Source organism: Chelmon rostratus, chromosome 5, assembly GCF_017976325.1.
Source record: "Chelmon rostratus isolate fCheRos1 chromosome 5, fCheRos1.pri, whole genome shotgun sequence".
Classification (NCBI taxonomy): domain Eukaryota; kingdom Metazoa; phylum Chordata; class Actinopteri; order Chaetodontiformes; family Chaetodontidae; genus Chelmon; species Chelmon rostratus.
The window spans coordinates 16,164,918-16,179,262 of NC_055662.1; the positions used below are offsets into that span (position 1 = coordinate 16,164,918).

At 41.0% G+C, this 14,345-nt stretch overlaps 1 protein-coding gene across 5 annotated transcripts in view; it reads left to right on the forward strand.

Moving 5' to 3' along the window:
• LOC121606403 (dmX-like protein 1) overlaps positions 1–14,345 on the forward strand; it is a 56,037-nt gene that overhangs the window by 36,724 nt on the left and 4,968 nt on the right. For 2 of the 5 annotated variants that reach the window (XM_041936703.1, XM_041936704.1), the window contains exons 36-50: positions 1,377–1,579; positions 1,858–2,006; positions 2,246–2,331; positions 2,460–2,661; positions 3,274–3,391; positions 3,819–3,881; positions 5,955–6,041; positions 7,375–7,493; positions 7,961–8,129; positions 10,774–10,834; positions 11,295–11,422; positions 12,540–12,617; positions 12,798–12,889; positions 13,080–13,132; positions 13,542–13,759. In XM_041936703.1, the coding sequence (XP_041792637.1) occupies positions 1,377–1,579; positions 1,858–2,006; positions 2,246–2,331; positions 2,460–2,661; positions 3,274–3,391; positions 3,819–3,881; positions 5,955–6,041; positions 7,375–7,493; positions 7,961–8,129; positions 10,774–10,834; positions 11,295–11,422; positions 12,540–12,617; positions 12,798–12,889; positions 13,080–13,132; positions 13,542–13,759 (1,826 nt within the window). The remainder of the gene's footprint in view (positions 1–1,376; positions 1,580–1,857; positions 2,007–2,245; positions 2,332–2,459; positions 2,662–3,273; positions 3,392–3,818; positions 3,882–5,954; positions 6,042–7,374; positions 7,494–7,960; positions 8,130–10,773; positions 10,835–11,294; positions 11,423–12,539; positions 12,618–12,797; positions 12,890–13,079; positions 13,133–13,541; positions 13,760–14,345) is intronic. The other 3 variants (XM_041936705.1, XM_041936706.1, XM_041936708.1) reach the window with 3 other exon arrangements.

Below are 14,345 nucleotides of genomic sequence, written 5' to 3' on the forward strand. Positions count from 1 at the left end.
GGAAGATGTTTCAATATTTAAAGCTGATGAAATTGTCATTAGCAGGCATACAGTTCATTAGTTAGGTGAAGATGAAGATGGACTGATTTTCAAAACTCAAAGATAAAGATGCATCATCCTTTTAAATATTGAGATTAGTGCATTATTCTTGTTTTGTACAATTTTACAGGGGAAAAAGGAAAGGAACACCGTGCAATAGTTAGAACAGCTGAAGAGATTTGTGCTCTTAGATAAGTTTTACCAAGGTCTCAGACCTTAATTAGCTTGTTATGGATATGGCTTGTTCACAGTCATTAGGAAAGGCCAAGTGGGGCAAATTTCAAAGCTTTATAAACACTGTGACTCCTCAAACCTTTTCCCAACAATCAGCAGCCATGCTCTCCTCTAAGCACTTGCGTAGCACTCTGAAAATTAAAAAATGTATGCCCACAAAGCAGGAGAAGGCTATAAGAAGACAGCAGAAAGTTTTCAGGTAGTCAATTTGTAACGTAATTAGAATTAGCAGTTAACAGGAACAGCGGAGGTCAAGTTTAGTTCTGGAAGACCAACAAAACTTTATTAGAGAACTCCTTGTAGGATTACTAGAAAGGCAAATCAGTCAAACCCCTGTTTGACTCCAAACTACCTTCAGAAAGATTTAGCAGACTCCACAGTGGTGGACCACTGTTCTACTGTGCAGCAACACCTGCACAAATATGACCTTCAAGGAAGAGTCCTGTATCCTCACCACAAAATTCACCGCATCAGAGGTTTGCAAAGAAATGTCTAAACGAGCCTGATGCATTCAGGAAAGAAGTCCTGTGGACTGATGAAGTTAAAATAGAACTTTCTGGTGGAAAGGTATGTTTGGAGAAAAAAGGATGTAGATTTTCATGAAAGGGACATCTCTCTGCCAAGTATGAAGGTGGATCATTTATGCTTTGGACTTGTGTTGCAGCCAGTGGCGCCTGAATGCACAAAGGACAGTGGGTGAAAAACTCCTAAACAACAATTGAAAGACTCTTATCTGTCTACAGACAACATTTATAAGCTGTGATGGTTGCCAAAGGTGGTGTTTCTGTGAAGTACTGAGCATACAGGGTGCCCAACCGTCTACTTCTCGCCCTTTTCCTTTTTTCTTGTCTGAAACTCTAAAGACATAAATCAAAAAATAATCTTCTGTAAAATATTTAAGAAATGTGTCATCTTTAACTTTATGCTGTTTGGAAATTGGGTCATCTTTTACTCGCTTAGTTCTCCACAGTAACAGAAATTTTGGGTACCTAAATTTTTGCAAGGTACTGTATATATTGTATATGATGTAAAAATGCACAAGTGGGTCGGGTCTGAAATTAATGATGCAGCAATTTAACAAACATTTTCTCTTGACGCACCAGCCTCACCGAGCGGCTCAGACAGAAAGTCGAGGCGCTTCAGGCTTCTGTCATCGCGCAGTGGATCCAGAGAGGAGTCTGGAATAGAGCGGGAGGGTCCATCTAGTCCCAAGCATGGCCCTGTGGTGGAACAAGAAGCTACCTCCATATTTAAGGAACGATTTATCCCTCCAGAGCTCAGCATTTGGGATTACTTTATCGCAAAGGTAATCCAGAGAAAAACCCTGGTCTTATCTTGAGTGTATTGACTTTTAGGATCATGGTTCATATGCAGTGTTCATGTATAACAGCATAATTATAGTTTACCCATATTATCATAATGGTTATAGTTAATATCTTATGGAAATACACTGCCAATTTAGAGTTCTATAACTGTGTTTATCCGCTATAAAAGAAAGCATTCCTTGTTTTTCTCCTTTGGGTGTTTTTGTATGCGTGTCTGTCTTATACATTATTTTTGCTGTTGTGTGCCCGTATCCTCTAGCCTTCGCTGCCACCATCAGAAAGTAGAATCGAATATGACTCGGAGGAGAGCCAGGGTAGTCAAGATGAAGAAGAGGAGGATGATGAATATGAAGATGTGTTTGACCCCAACTCTCCACAAAGAGAGCATTCGAACCACAATTCATACAGGTAATGACAGTGCTAAGCAGGTATTACTGCAGAGAGTGACTCATCTTCACTTCAGCTCAAGCTGCCAAGAGTAAACCTGCATGTATTTATGTCTTTCTGTTGACTTTGTATTCAGAAGCACTGCCTCTGAGTTTTGCTCCACATTTAGTCTAAACACACTTTTATGGCCCCAGTTCTTTTGAAGGCAGCTTTGGTATCAGTATTTGTAATTGGTTTCTAATGGCTTTCTCTCCTCCCAGTTGGTGTTTAATGCGTCTGGCAATGGTTCAGCTGGTGTTGGTCAACCTCAAATCCTTTTACCCAATGGCTGGATATGATCTATTAGGTAAACACTAAATTACACCACACACCCTCTGATGCACTAACGTCCAGGATGTAGCTAAGTGGCGCCCCATTTCTCACTGCCTGTCTTAGCTAATCTTATTGCCGTCTTGCTGCTTTGATTTACCACAGATCTGCCTGTGGGCTCTCCTCTGTGTCATGCCGTGCTGAAGACGCTGCAGCGCTGGGAGCAGGTGTTGCAGAAAAGACTCGAGATCTTCGGGGGCCCCCCTTCCAAGTACATCTCCACCCACCTCCAGGATGAAACAGCCACACCTGGTCCCGCCCTGCTCAGACACAAGGCCCTGTATGAACCATCCAACACCCCATTCAGGTACCACCATAAGCTGGGTAACACAAGTTAAAGCATGACAATGAGAAGTTTTAAATGTTTTTATTTAGGTTGAATTTGAAAGCAGTCAGCCTTAGTGTGTTTGTAAATGTACATGTTTCTATTCGCTCAGGGCCCTAAGGAAATTTATGTTTTTGCATAAACAAAGCAAATTGACTCATCGTTTATGAAATTGCTTCAAGCCTACAGATAATACCCTTCAGCTCCTAAACATCACAAATTAATGTTAACATGACCCTGTTTAATTGATTACAGTTTGCCTTCAGCACCAGATATTTCTGTACAACACATCCATACCATTAAAATGTATTTCAAAAGTTTTACCCTTCAGCAGCTGCAACCATTGTAGATTTCCACATGGCTCGTACAGTACGTACTGTAGGGATTCACTGTTCTCGTAGGGACATTGCTTGCTGTCTGTGCTCTTGTTGTGTTTTGCCTTAAGCACCAGATATGTGGAGTTTTCAGATCTGCACCAATGGCCCAAGTCAGAAGTAATATTTTCCAACACATTTTGTTGCGCTTCAGTGAACAGATACAGCTGATTTAATAAGCATTAGTGTTAATATGCGGGTGGTGTTCTGTTCGTTTCAGGACTAGCCACCCTTCAGCGCTGCCAGTGAAGCGTCTGTGGCAGTTTCTGGTTAAACAGGAAGAAGTGCAGGAGACTTTCATCAGACACATCTTTACCAAGAAACGGGACCCGAATGAGGTACACCGTGTTAACAACATGCCACCCCAAAAACCCGCATGAACTGCCTCCATGTTGCACAGCTAGCACATAATAATAACTGTCACTGAATAACACATTAACTATTTTTTTACTGATAAAATCCACAACGTGTCTCTGTATTTATCGCCAGTCATTCCTCATCATAATTGCTTTCACATTCCTGTTGTGCTTCTTTTTTTTCCTGCATGCCAACCACATGTGTTATTGCTGCCTCCAGTTGCATGTTGATGCTGTAATTCTATTCAAATAATTACACCCTGTTTGATTAACAGCATAATAATTCAGTTTCCTTGTGTGTTTGACTGCATGGTTCATCACTGGTTGTTGAATGTTGTGTGTGTTTTGTGCGTGCGTGTGTGTTTCTGTTTGTGTGTGAATACCCCGGCTGCTTCCGCAATCATTAAAGTCGGGTGAGGACCAGACTGACAGTATGAAATGTTCAGGGATGGAGGAGACAGGAAACCATCAGGTACCGCTGCTTCAGATAAACAGGGACTCATGGTATTCGGGTGGGGGATGGGCTGGGTACCAAATTTCAGTTCTGACCGAATTGTATCCTGAACCCCAAGTACTGAAAACTGTCAAGAACCAAAATTATTGAATCAGATCTTTACTCTTTCTCACTTATTCTTTGATCTGACGCTTCCTGATTTTCAAAATTATGTTCCAAATTTAGAACTATATCCTGAAGAAGTTTTGTTTTTAGAAGTGCGTGTTTACATTCAGTAAAGTAAGGTACTGGCACTGGTATTTGAAAACATCAAACAATGCCCAGCCCTATGGGGTGGGACGGCCATTCTTGTGGTACAGTCTGGGACATTATAATCCCAATAATTTAATGTTACATAAATAAAACCATGCCATTTTTGTAGAACATAATTAAAAAGCATACAATTAATCTCTCAGAAAAATTCTTAAATAATTTGGTTCGAGTTGAGGTCTGTGGTCACACAGTTTATCAGCACTCTTTACAATATGTGACTGCAAACTCTAAATGTTGAATCATAAATCTAAATTTCAGAACCAGCCTGTAGCAGAAAATGGCATTGTTTTATCTGAGGGTTTTTGTTGCATGTTCACAAAAATATGTGATATTTTAAATATTAACAACTACTACTTCTGATTTGTCAAGGCCGATTAATAAATAATCTGGTACTCTGTGTAGATGTTGTGAAACCTTATGAAACATGCTTCACATCACCATACTGTAGTGTGGGTGGTACAAACTGTACCACTGATTAGATATGGGAGCATGCACATCATGTGCCATGTATTTGCCTGCCAAAGTAGAATGCTAAATGTGGCCTGCCACATATAATCTGAGAAACATTCAAATTACAATCTTGACAGAATTACAGTACGTGTGTTTTCTGGGCCGTGAACTCTGTATGTTCCTGTCAGTGTTTGATATTAATCTTACATTTAGATATCTGAATATTCATGTGAATATGAACCATAAATCTTAAATTGCACTGTACACTGATGCTTCATAGAGTTTTCTAATCTTCTGGCTCACCCTGTGCAAGCTGCCACGTTGTAGCTACTCCATTTGGCTGCGTGTTAATTAACCCAGTCTCTCAGAGGACAAGCTATGAAGCTGAATAGCTTCTGATTAATGGGCCCAACACTGTCGCAGTCAATCTACATCCCACAGGGATTATGTGCTCTGTGAAAATGGCAAACCACCATATTTAGATTTCTGCAAGTCAAGTTATAGTTTATTCCATCTGACAGAAAAAGACATGGTCTTTTCCCCTTGAATAAATGCTGTAAAGACTTTAATTCAATCTCATGCTCAAAGGATGCCTGTCTCATTTTGAGCAACTTTAGCATCAAAATGTATCATCTCTATACAATTTAAAGAGCGACAGTATATCTTACTCTGCATACATCCCATGGACCTCTATGGTACAGTATGTGCTTGTGCTCATGCCATCTAATAGTACTAACCCAGTTATGTGTGCTACTGTTGACTGTGTGGCCCGATGCTCCTCACATGACCTCTCCTAGCCCCAAAAGGAAAGACAAACAAACACCATAGAGTGCACGTATCATATAATGTACAAAACGAAGATTACACTAATAGTGCATTCACATGCTCTTTGGAGGGTCCCATTTCCTCAGTTGGGAAGTCATTCTTCTGATTTTGCTGTGTTCATGAGCTTTTAAGTCATTATGGGGAAACAACATGGAAGCTACAAAGAACATGTATAAAATATATATATTCATGTGAACTTCCCAATCAGGGGAACACATTTATCCTATTATTCCAACGTCATGTGAATGCACTATTAGCTTGAGCCCTTGCTCTTTTTTAACATCCGCTCTGTTATGTTCTACAGCAAATGAGTTGACAGTTCATTTATCAACCTCTCTCATGGATCTTGTCAGGCCATGATTCTGTGGCGTGAAGGGAAATGTATCTAAAGTTATCGCTGTTTTGTCTGCAGGGAATGTTGACCAACATTTCAGCTGTAATCATTAAGTCTCCATTGTGTGTGTGTGTGTGTGTGTGTCTGTGTGTTTGCGTTCCTCTGTGCAGAGTGAGTCAGATCTGGGCTCCCCTGGAGGAAAGGCACGCATCATCCACAAGGAATCTGACATCATCACAGCCTTTGCCATCAACAAGGTACAACTCTTTTACACAGATGTCACTGAACGACACAACATACTATGACAAAAGCATAGTGTGTCTCCAACTAAGGACTGGTTTAACAATCTAGTGTGGTCCGTTTAAAACTCAGAATACCCACCTCCAGTATAATGTATATGATTGTTTAGTAATGTTGCAATTAATCAGTACTGTGAAAGCCAGTGTGGTAGTCTCATTTTTAAAGTCATTCTAGTTTTTTCTCTGTTTCTAGGAAAACATTGAATACATAGATATATGGATATGACTTTCGGCAACAAAAATATTCAAATCTTACTTGTATCTATTGGAAGACTACAAAAATCAACGGTTAAAATGTTTTATTTACCCTCTGTGGGAGTTGGTGCATTCCTCCCCAGTGTTACTGCTCATCAGCCTCTTTTCCAGTTGCAGGAGGCAACTCTTTTTAGTGAAAAAGCTCTAACCCACTGTACGCTACCTGCTCGGCAGAAAAAGTTTAGCTTTTGGACATGGCAGAGCATTTAGCAACTAAAGAGCTAGACAGTTCCCACAGGAGTCGGTGGAGACCAAAAACAGAAGTAAAAAGATAGTGAGTTGGTGGCCAGAAACACAAAAAAATGTTAATGTTGCTCCATGCACTGCTCAGTGTTTGAAGAGGCAACTATTTGCATTTCAACTTAATACGGTGATAATATGTTGGTGGTATGTGTCCCCAAGTTGGCTAAAACCCCAAGTGGTTGTAGCCCTGCTGTGCATGGTGACAGTGCTTTCTACTATGGTAAAACTGATGTGCTGCTTGCCAATTAAATACAATTTCTTATCCTGTTTTTGAAGTTTTAAATTGTGGTGGATTCTAACAGAACTTCAAATTCAGTTAAAAAAAACTCTGAATTTTAAGTCATAGTTTCTCTTTGACCAATGCACCTTCTAATGCAGAGCACACAGTTCAAAATCAAAACAAATATGAAACTGTTTTGGCCAGTGGCACAACTCTTATGCCATATCCGAGCCCCTTTGATGTAGTTGAGCCGTGTTTTCTTTGCCTTATATAGAAAGAGGTACACACTGCCTTGAATGTAGCTATTTACTTAAAGAGAGGCAATGGTGCCGGCTTCTTCTCAGCAACAATCAAAGGAAGGTGCACCTCAGGTCATCATTAAAAGCAGAACTTATGGTTTTGTTACCACAGGCAGAATAGAGTTGGATGCAGTGTTTGTCTCACTTTTGTGGACCTTCTAACTTTTTCAGATTTTGCACATACATTAAGCCTCATCCAATTTTTTTCTTACCTTCATCCTCTCCGTCACCCGCCTCTCTCTTTACCCACTTCCTGCCTCTGTCTGTCCCCCAGGCAAATCGTAATTGTTTAGTCATGGCCTCCACCCATGACATTCAGGAGTTGGACGTGTCATCCATCTTGGCCACACAGATCTTGACGTGGATCGATGACGATGAGGCTGAAACCAAAGGGTGAGAGAGTGATGTGTGTGTGTTTGTGTGTGCGCACTGTACTTGCTGAGGCCAACGGCTGTGAGAGTTCATTCAGAGTAACATCAAGTCACCTTTTCACCCTTATACCAACGGAGCTAAGTTGCATGTGGGCCTGTTGCAATGTGATTGGTTCAGTAATGGGCGTGTAGGTGGTGTATATGCATCTGTATTGTGTGTCCATGTTTGGATGGTTATACAATGGCGATATGGATGTAGTTTCTCTAAAAATCCACACAGTGCCAACAAAAAGTTTTCTTGTAAACAGGACGATGTTGGTATAATTTGTCTGAATTATCTTACTTTTCTCTAAGGATTAATAATCTTACCTTGCTTTCTGAAATCAAGTTCTTCCTGCTAAATCTGTCTCAGAGTATTCCCTTTAGGATTTAACTGCTTTCTTGTCATGAAAATATATAAAATACCTAATAATGATTCTGTCTCTGTAGTGTTGGTGGCGATGACTTCCTGGTGGTCCACGCACGCGATGACTTTGCCACCCTCCACGGCACCACACCGTACACTCACAGTAGCCCCGGCACACCCATCAACATGCCATGGCTGGGAGGAGTGCAGACGGGCCGGGGTGCATCTGTGGTGAGCTCTAGACCTGAATTTGTATGTGATTATATTACTTGAGCTTTTTTTCCTTCTTTCTTTATTATTATTTTTTATATCACTTGCTTTAATTACAGGGCCATATATAGAGAACCAAAACTTCCCCAGTTCAGCTAGGGATGTTCACAACAACTAATTTAAGAACCATTTGAGTCACATTCAGCCTCAAAATTACACATGATTGGCATATTAATCAGTCCTAAACATGATTGATAGTTGCAGCCCTAATTTTTTGGTTTCCTATATTTTTGAAGCCACCGCTTTAATTAATCTCTGTACAACATGAAAATACGTGTTTAAAAAGTCTTGACACATAAGAGTCAACATTTTGCCATCATTATTTCTGTTTTTATTTTTATTGCACTATTTTATTGTTGTGTAATGTTTTATGGTTGTAATGTTGAAAATAATGAGCGAAGCCTCAGATGTTGGAGCATCTCTAAATGTATGAGTTTTAAAGTCAGCAGTAGGCTCCTTTAAGCTTCTATGGACAGTACAATAATGATTGCCATGGGTTTAGTATACTCCTCACTGCTGATGTTGCCTGTTGCTCTGGATCTGTCCATCTTTGTACTCCAAGCAAAATCCTCAAAGCAGTCTAAATGATTTTAATTAATAATTCATCTTCTTTCTCTCTGGGCTCAGTTTGCCAAAAGCATCATGGCTGCTAACATTAGCTTCCCTCATTGACTTACAAAGGAACAAAGATGTTGCTGACTCCAGCAGCATCAGCTGGTGAGACACCAGGCCCAAACCTCTGTCATTTTTATGCTTTTTTTAATGGAAAAGTGTGTAATAGTTGTTTTTCTGAGCAGAGAAACTTGGCGTTAGCAGTGGGGAAGAAGATTGATTTGATTCTGGTGGTAGCAACGTTGTTGAATTGAGTAGTTGTGAGTCATGTTTGTTGATATTAACAAGCTTGTTCATTGCTCTTGATATGCAGACTGGACAGTAAGAGCCACTCTGCTTCGTAATTATTTTACCAACCAGTCAGGCGGCCTGCTCAAGGTTGGAGAAGAATACATTTAGAGATGATAATAAATAAATCTCTGGCGCTCATTGCTGTTAATCTGCGCTTATCTGGGCCACAAGTCATAATACAGAACAGAAAAAAACTGAGCTACAGTGTATTAAGACAACTTATGCTGTATGATGATAGAGCAACCATTCATTCATGCTGGAACTAAATACAGTGTTAAATATATTCACCCTGGCATAATAATCAGATGAGAATTTTTTCTTTGAAGTGGACAGATCAAGGATCTGAGAGCCAATCGAGGACTCTGCTAGTTTCCCTACCCCCACAGTGGTCCTGCCTATATTTGTTAACCCTTTACTGGTTGTATTTGAGACCTTTTTGATGAGAAATGATCATTGTTATTGGTGAAAAAAATATATATCTCCAACAATAAATCGACTAGTTGACTGCTTTTAGGGAGTATTTGGTTACTAAAATGCAGCAGCTCTGAACGTCCTACTGTGAGATCATAATGTTCTTCAGAAACACTTTTCTGGCCATTAGTGAACGCCACAACTCAGGAACAGAAGGGGAGATTGTGACCATATTTTACATTTGGTCAGAAGCTGAATTGGTGACACTAATCTTGGGGGTCTGATTTTATAGATCTTCTGTGCTGCTGGAGTGTAGATGTGTGTGAAGCATCTGCGTTTTACATCTTATAGCTTCTTTGCAGCGACATCCACATTAGAAGCATTGTCCATTTCTGAGGCCTGAGTTGAATGCAGTCACACTGACATAAAAGCTGCAGCACAACAAGGTTGAAAAGGCACAGAGAGCACCTTCTCATGTCTTGCTTCCCTTGAGTATAACTCCATTATTATCTCGTCAACAAAGGCAATACACCTGTCTCTATTCAAAGATGATCTCTGGTGTCGGATGTCAATGCTGTCCTTCATGTTTGTCTGGACATTTACTGACTCCTGGTCGATAACCTTTGACCCCTTCCCAGTCTGACCAGTTTCGCTCTGGCGTTCAGGGATCGCTGATGTAGTCTGTTTACGGTGTTCATTCAGACTCTCGTCCAGGGTTGCATGGTGTCATACGTCACTCCAGTTTTTGCTCTTGCTTAGAGAACAAATCTTCAAGCCCACTTTGAAGGTGCTAATGAGGTTTTTCTAATATCAAACAAGTCTAAATATTTTTCCTCCATCTCAGTTTAGACATAAAAGCCTCAAAGCCACAACCACAAAAATAATGAGGCCAGTGGTGTGTTGAAGTCCATTTCCCTGTCGATTTATTTTTCACTATTTTCACTATTCACTATTAAACTTAAACCAGTTATGAATGAAATTATGAATATCCACAAAAACACTTCACATAAAGCATGTGATGGGTGAGTCGCAACTTAATGTCATGTTATTCTATGTCTGAATTAAGCCGCACTCTTTATGTAAAAGACAAAAAAACAACAAAAGACAAACTTTAACAAGTGAGGAACCTAGCAAACAAATGTATTCTCTGTGTGAAAAGGCTTTAGAGTAGTGTCACACTGTTGTAACTGTGTCCTATTACTTAGCAGTGTGCTTGTTCCTGTTGTAAAGAATTCCCCTCTAATAAAATGCATAGTTTTCTGCTAATGTTGGCTGACTAAGAATCTCCTCCTCTTCACTTTTCTTCTCCCAGATGATCAAGAGAAATATCAACAATGTGAGAAGAATGACCTCCCATCCCACACTGCCTTACTGTAAGTACAACTAATATCTGTCAGAAGATTAGAAAGGTATCCGCCTCTTAAAGGTGCGATCAGATATAGTTCTCATGTTAAGAAGAGCCTGCAGAGGACGGTTGCATCACCCAAAAAGTTTCTAGTATGTAGATGTTTAGCAAGTGGCAAACTTTTTGTTTCTTCTGCTCCCAGTGCTGCTGTTGATTTAGAAAAGGCTGAGCGAGCCCTACTTGTTACAACCTTGTATTTTCCAGTCAAACTGCAGAGTGGGGATTTGGTTGTGAGGTGTTTGGGTGGAATAATTCCCAGCAGGTCGTAAGAACTGCTGCTGAAGTGTGTGTGTGAAATAAACCCTTTCCTTCATCAAATATAAAACAGATGATTTTTGAGAGCAAAGAAATGCCAAAACCCCATGTTGGGACCAGAATGCTCATCAAGATGCACTGGAAAATGAGCCGAACCGACGTCTGTTTTTCAGACCTGACTGGAGCGCAGGATGGTAGCGTGAGGATGTTTGAGTGGGGTCACTCCCAGCAGATCATCTGCTTCAGAAGTCCAGGCAACTCCAGAGTCACAAGGATACGATTCAACCACCAGGGAAACAAGGTAACAAAGTCTCTCTCTCACACACACACACACACACACACACACACACACACACACACACACACACGTAACTCTTTCTTTGGATCTCCAGCAGCTTCCGTAAAGCAGTCGCTGTTCTATTTCGGGTCCACACAGAAACAACAGCAATAAAAAGACAACAACCCAAAAATCACACTATCAATAAGGCAAGAAAATGCAACACAAGCCAAAAACAAAAATCAGAAAATAAGAATAATGAATCTACACATGAAATAATACATGACTGGTGACTGGTGCTACCAGCTGTAGTCCTTACTTGACATGTCATATGTTAAAAAAAAAAAAAAAAAAATTTCAGGAGCTTCCACACACAATCGTTTATGCATCTGACACACATTAGCAGGAAAGAACAGTGTAGAGCTAATGTGGCAGCTCTGTTCTGCACAATCTGAAGTTTTCGAGATGTTTTTCAGCAGCACTTGACCAGATGACTCCAACACAAGTGACCTAAATCCGTTAGTCATAACAGAAGATGGAACATATGCAGAACAGTTGCTTGAACCGGCGATGCCCTAACAGCATATGGACTGAACCCTTTGAACGGCGAGCTGCCACCATTCAGATGTCAAACTATTCTGAGCTTTGCAACACGGCACTGAGCCTGTCAGGTTCAGCAACATTTTCACACTTCCTCTCTCACAACTTTGCTATTCAGGCACAAACCACAGTGGGGAGTTTGGCTTCAGCACACATTGTTCTTCAGCTGAGTGATTCAACCGCTCTGAACTCAGGCACTCGCCTCGAGCTAATAATTTTCTCAGATGGTGCCTCTCCTGTGCCAGTGCTATCTTATCTGCCTGTTCTGGCCAAAAGAGTGAAATATGCTTTTTGAAAAAAGATTGGAACGAGAGGACATGCAGAGCACTTGATTTTAGTTATGTAAGTGGTACTTGGAATTATGAGGCTGGTGATGTGTTTTGGAAGATAATTTGAGCCCAGTCCAAATCACCTGAAGGGAGTGACGGTTCTCAGTGGGTGTGCAAACACAATATGTTTTTCTCTGTCTATGTAAAACAAAGGATCATTCTAACTTAATTTCAGCAAAGTCTCATATCTGCTCTCTGAATGTTTTGTGTAGTTTGGTATCGTAGATGCTGATGGTGGTTTGAGTCTCTGGCAGACCAACACAAGTGGGAACGCACCCAAACCATATCTGGTAAGAAACCCACTGAGCCACCTTTTCTTTTCCCAGCACGTTTGTTTTCAGTCTTCATCTGTCTAGACCTTCTCTGTATCCTCGCGCTTTCTTCCTGTCATTTTCATTTTTGTCCTCTCTTCGCCTGCTTCTCTATTACTGTCACTGTTACTAACCGTCTCCTTTGTTTCTCTCTGCCAGACGTTGCAGTGCCACAACAAGACAGCTCACGACTTTGTCTTCGTGGGCTCCTCCTCCCTCATTGCCACTGCGGGTCTTTCTACAGACAACAGGTACCAGAGACTTGGAAGGAGAATTTCGTCTCCGGTCCCCCCAAATGATTTCTGTTCCATGAACTCCTAATTAAAAGCTGAATCTTTTCCATTGGCTCCACCGTACTGTGGCCATCAGGGATCATACCGTGTCCTTTGATTAAATCGTTAGAAGGGATAGATAATGATTTGGTCCTTTTTGAATCCACAGGAACGTGTGTCTGTGGGACACTCTGGTGACTCCTGCAAACAGCCTTGTGCATGGTAAGATGCAGCACTAGAAACGATTGGGGGTTTTTTTTTGTAACAGTCAGTTTTCATCACTGTTTAATCGTTGGTTATTTTTTTTAGCCAAAAATCAATGTTTCCAGCCTGTGAAATGTGAATATCTTCTGTTTTCTTTGTCTTTTCTAATATTAAACTGAATATCTTTGGGTTTTGTACTCTTGGGTCGAAGAAAACAGACAACTTTTAAAACATCTGCTTGGACTTTCTGATGGGTATTTTTAACAAATTATTAATTGATGCTTTATTTCCTCCACATATTCTCCTCTCTGTCCACCTTTTTGATTTCTTCTCTTAATGCTTCTTTTGATTCTGTCACATTCCTTCTGATTTGTCCATCTTATTCTCCTCAACACACCCTCCTTCCCCTTCCCCTTTCTCTTCCCAGCGTTCTGCTGCCACGAGTCCGGTGCTACCGTGCTCTCGATGGCCCCCCGACAACAGCTGCTGATCACAGGCGGGAGGAAGGGCTGGATCAGCGTCCTGGAGCTTCCCCACAGGCACCAGCGCCAGAGCTTCCAGGCCCACGACTCGCCGGTCAAAGCCCTGGCTGTCGATCCAACTGAGGACTGCTTCATCAGTGGATCATCTGAGGGCAATATCAGGGTACTTTTTCTGACTTCTCTTTCATTATTTTGAATCCCCAACTTAATTAGTGTCGTTAAATTCATTTCTGTTTAATAAATATGAAATTTTCAGAGGTATATTCCAGACAGGGGAATGTATGAATATTTATGAGGATTTGTTGGCGGCGTTCAAGGTCAGTTGCAAGTGGAAACCAGACAGTTCGCTCTCTTGGAGAATTTTAAGTCACAGAGGTTCTGTGACTTTTTTTTTTCTCAGAAGTTATTAATTTTATATGAGAGCATCACTGGGAAGAGTAATTCTAAAAATTATGAACACAGTTTTGATGATTTCCTCTTCGCAAAGTTCACCTGTGGCTGACACAACAGTCCTGTGGGGTGTTTGGCCCTCAGGTGTGAATGGCTCTCCTCCACATTAACAATGCACTGCTCCATAGAGACAGTCCACACCTTCAGAGCCACTGTAAACCAGCGTCACGCTCACGATTAACTGCCTGCTGGGAACGACAGCGTGATTGGATGATGGAGGCATACGTGTAAGGTGACACGGGAAAAGGCAAAGGAAGGTGCATTTGACTGAACAGACAGGAGATGTGAGCGTCTTCAGC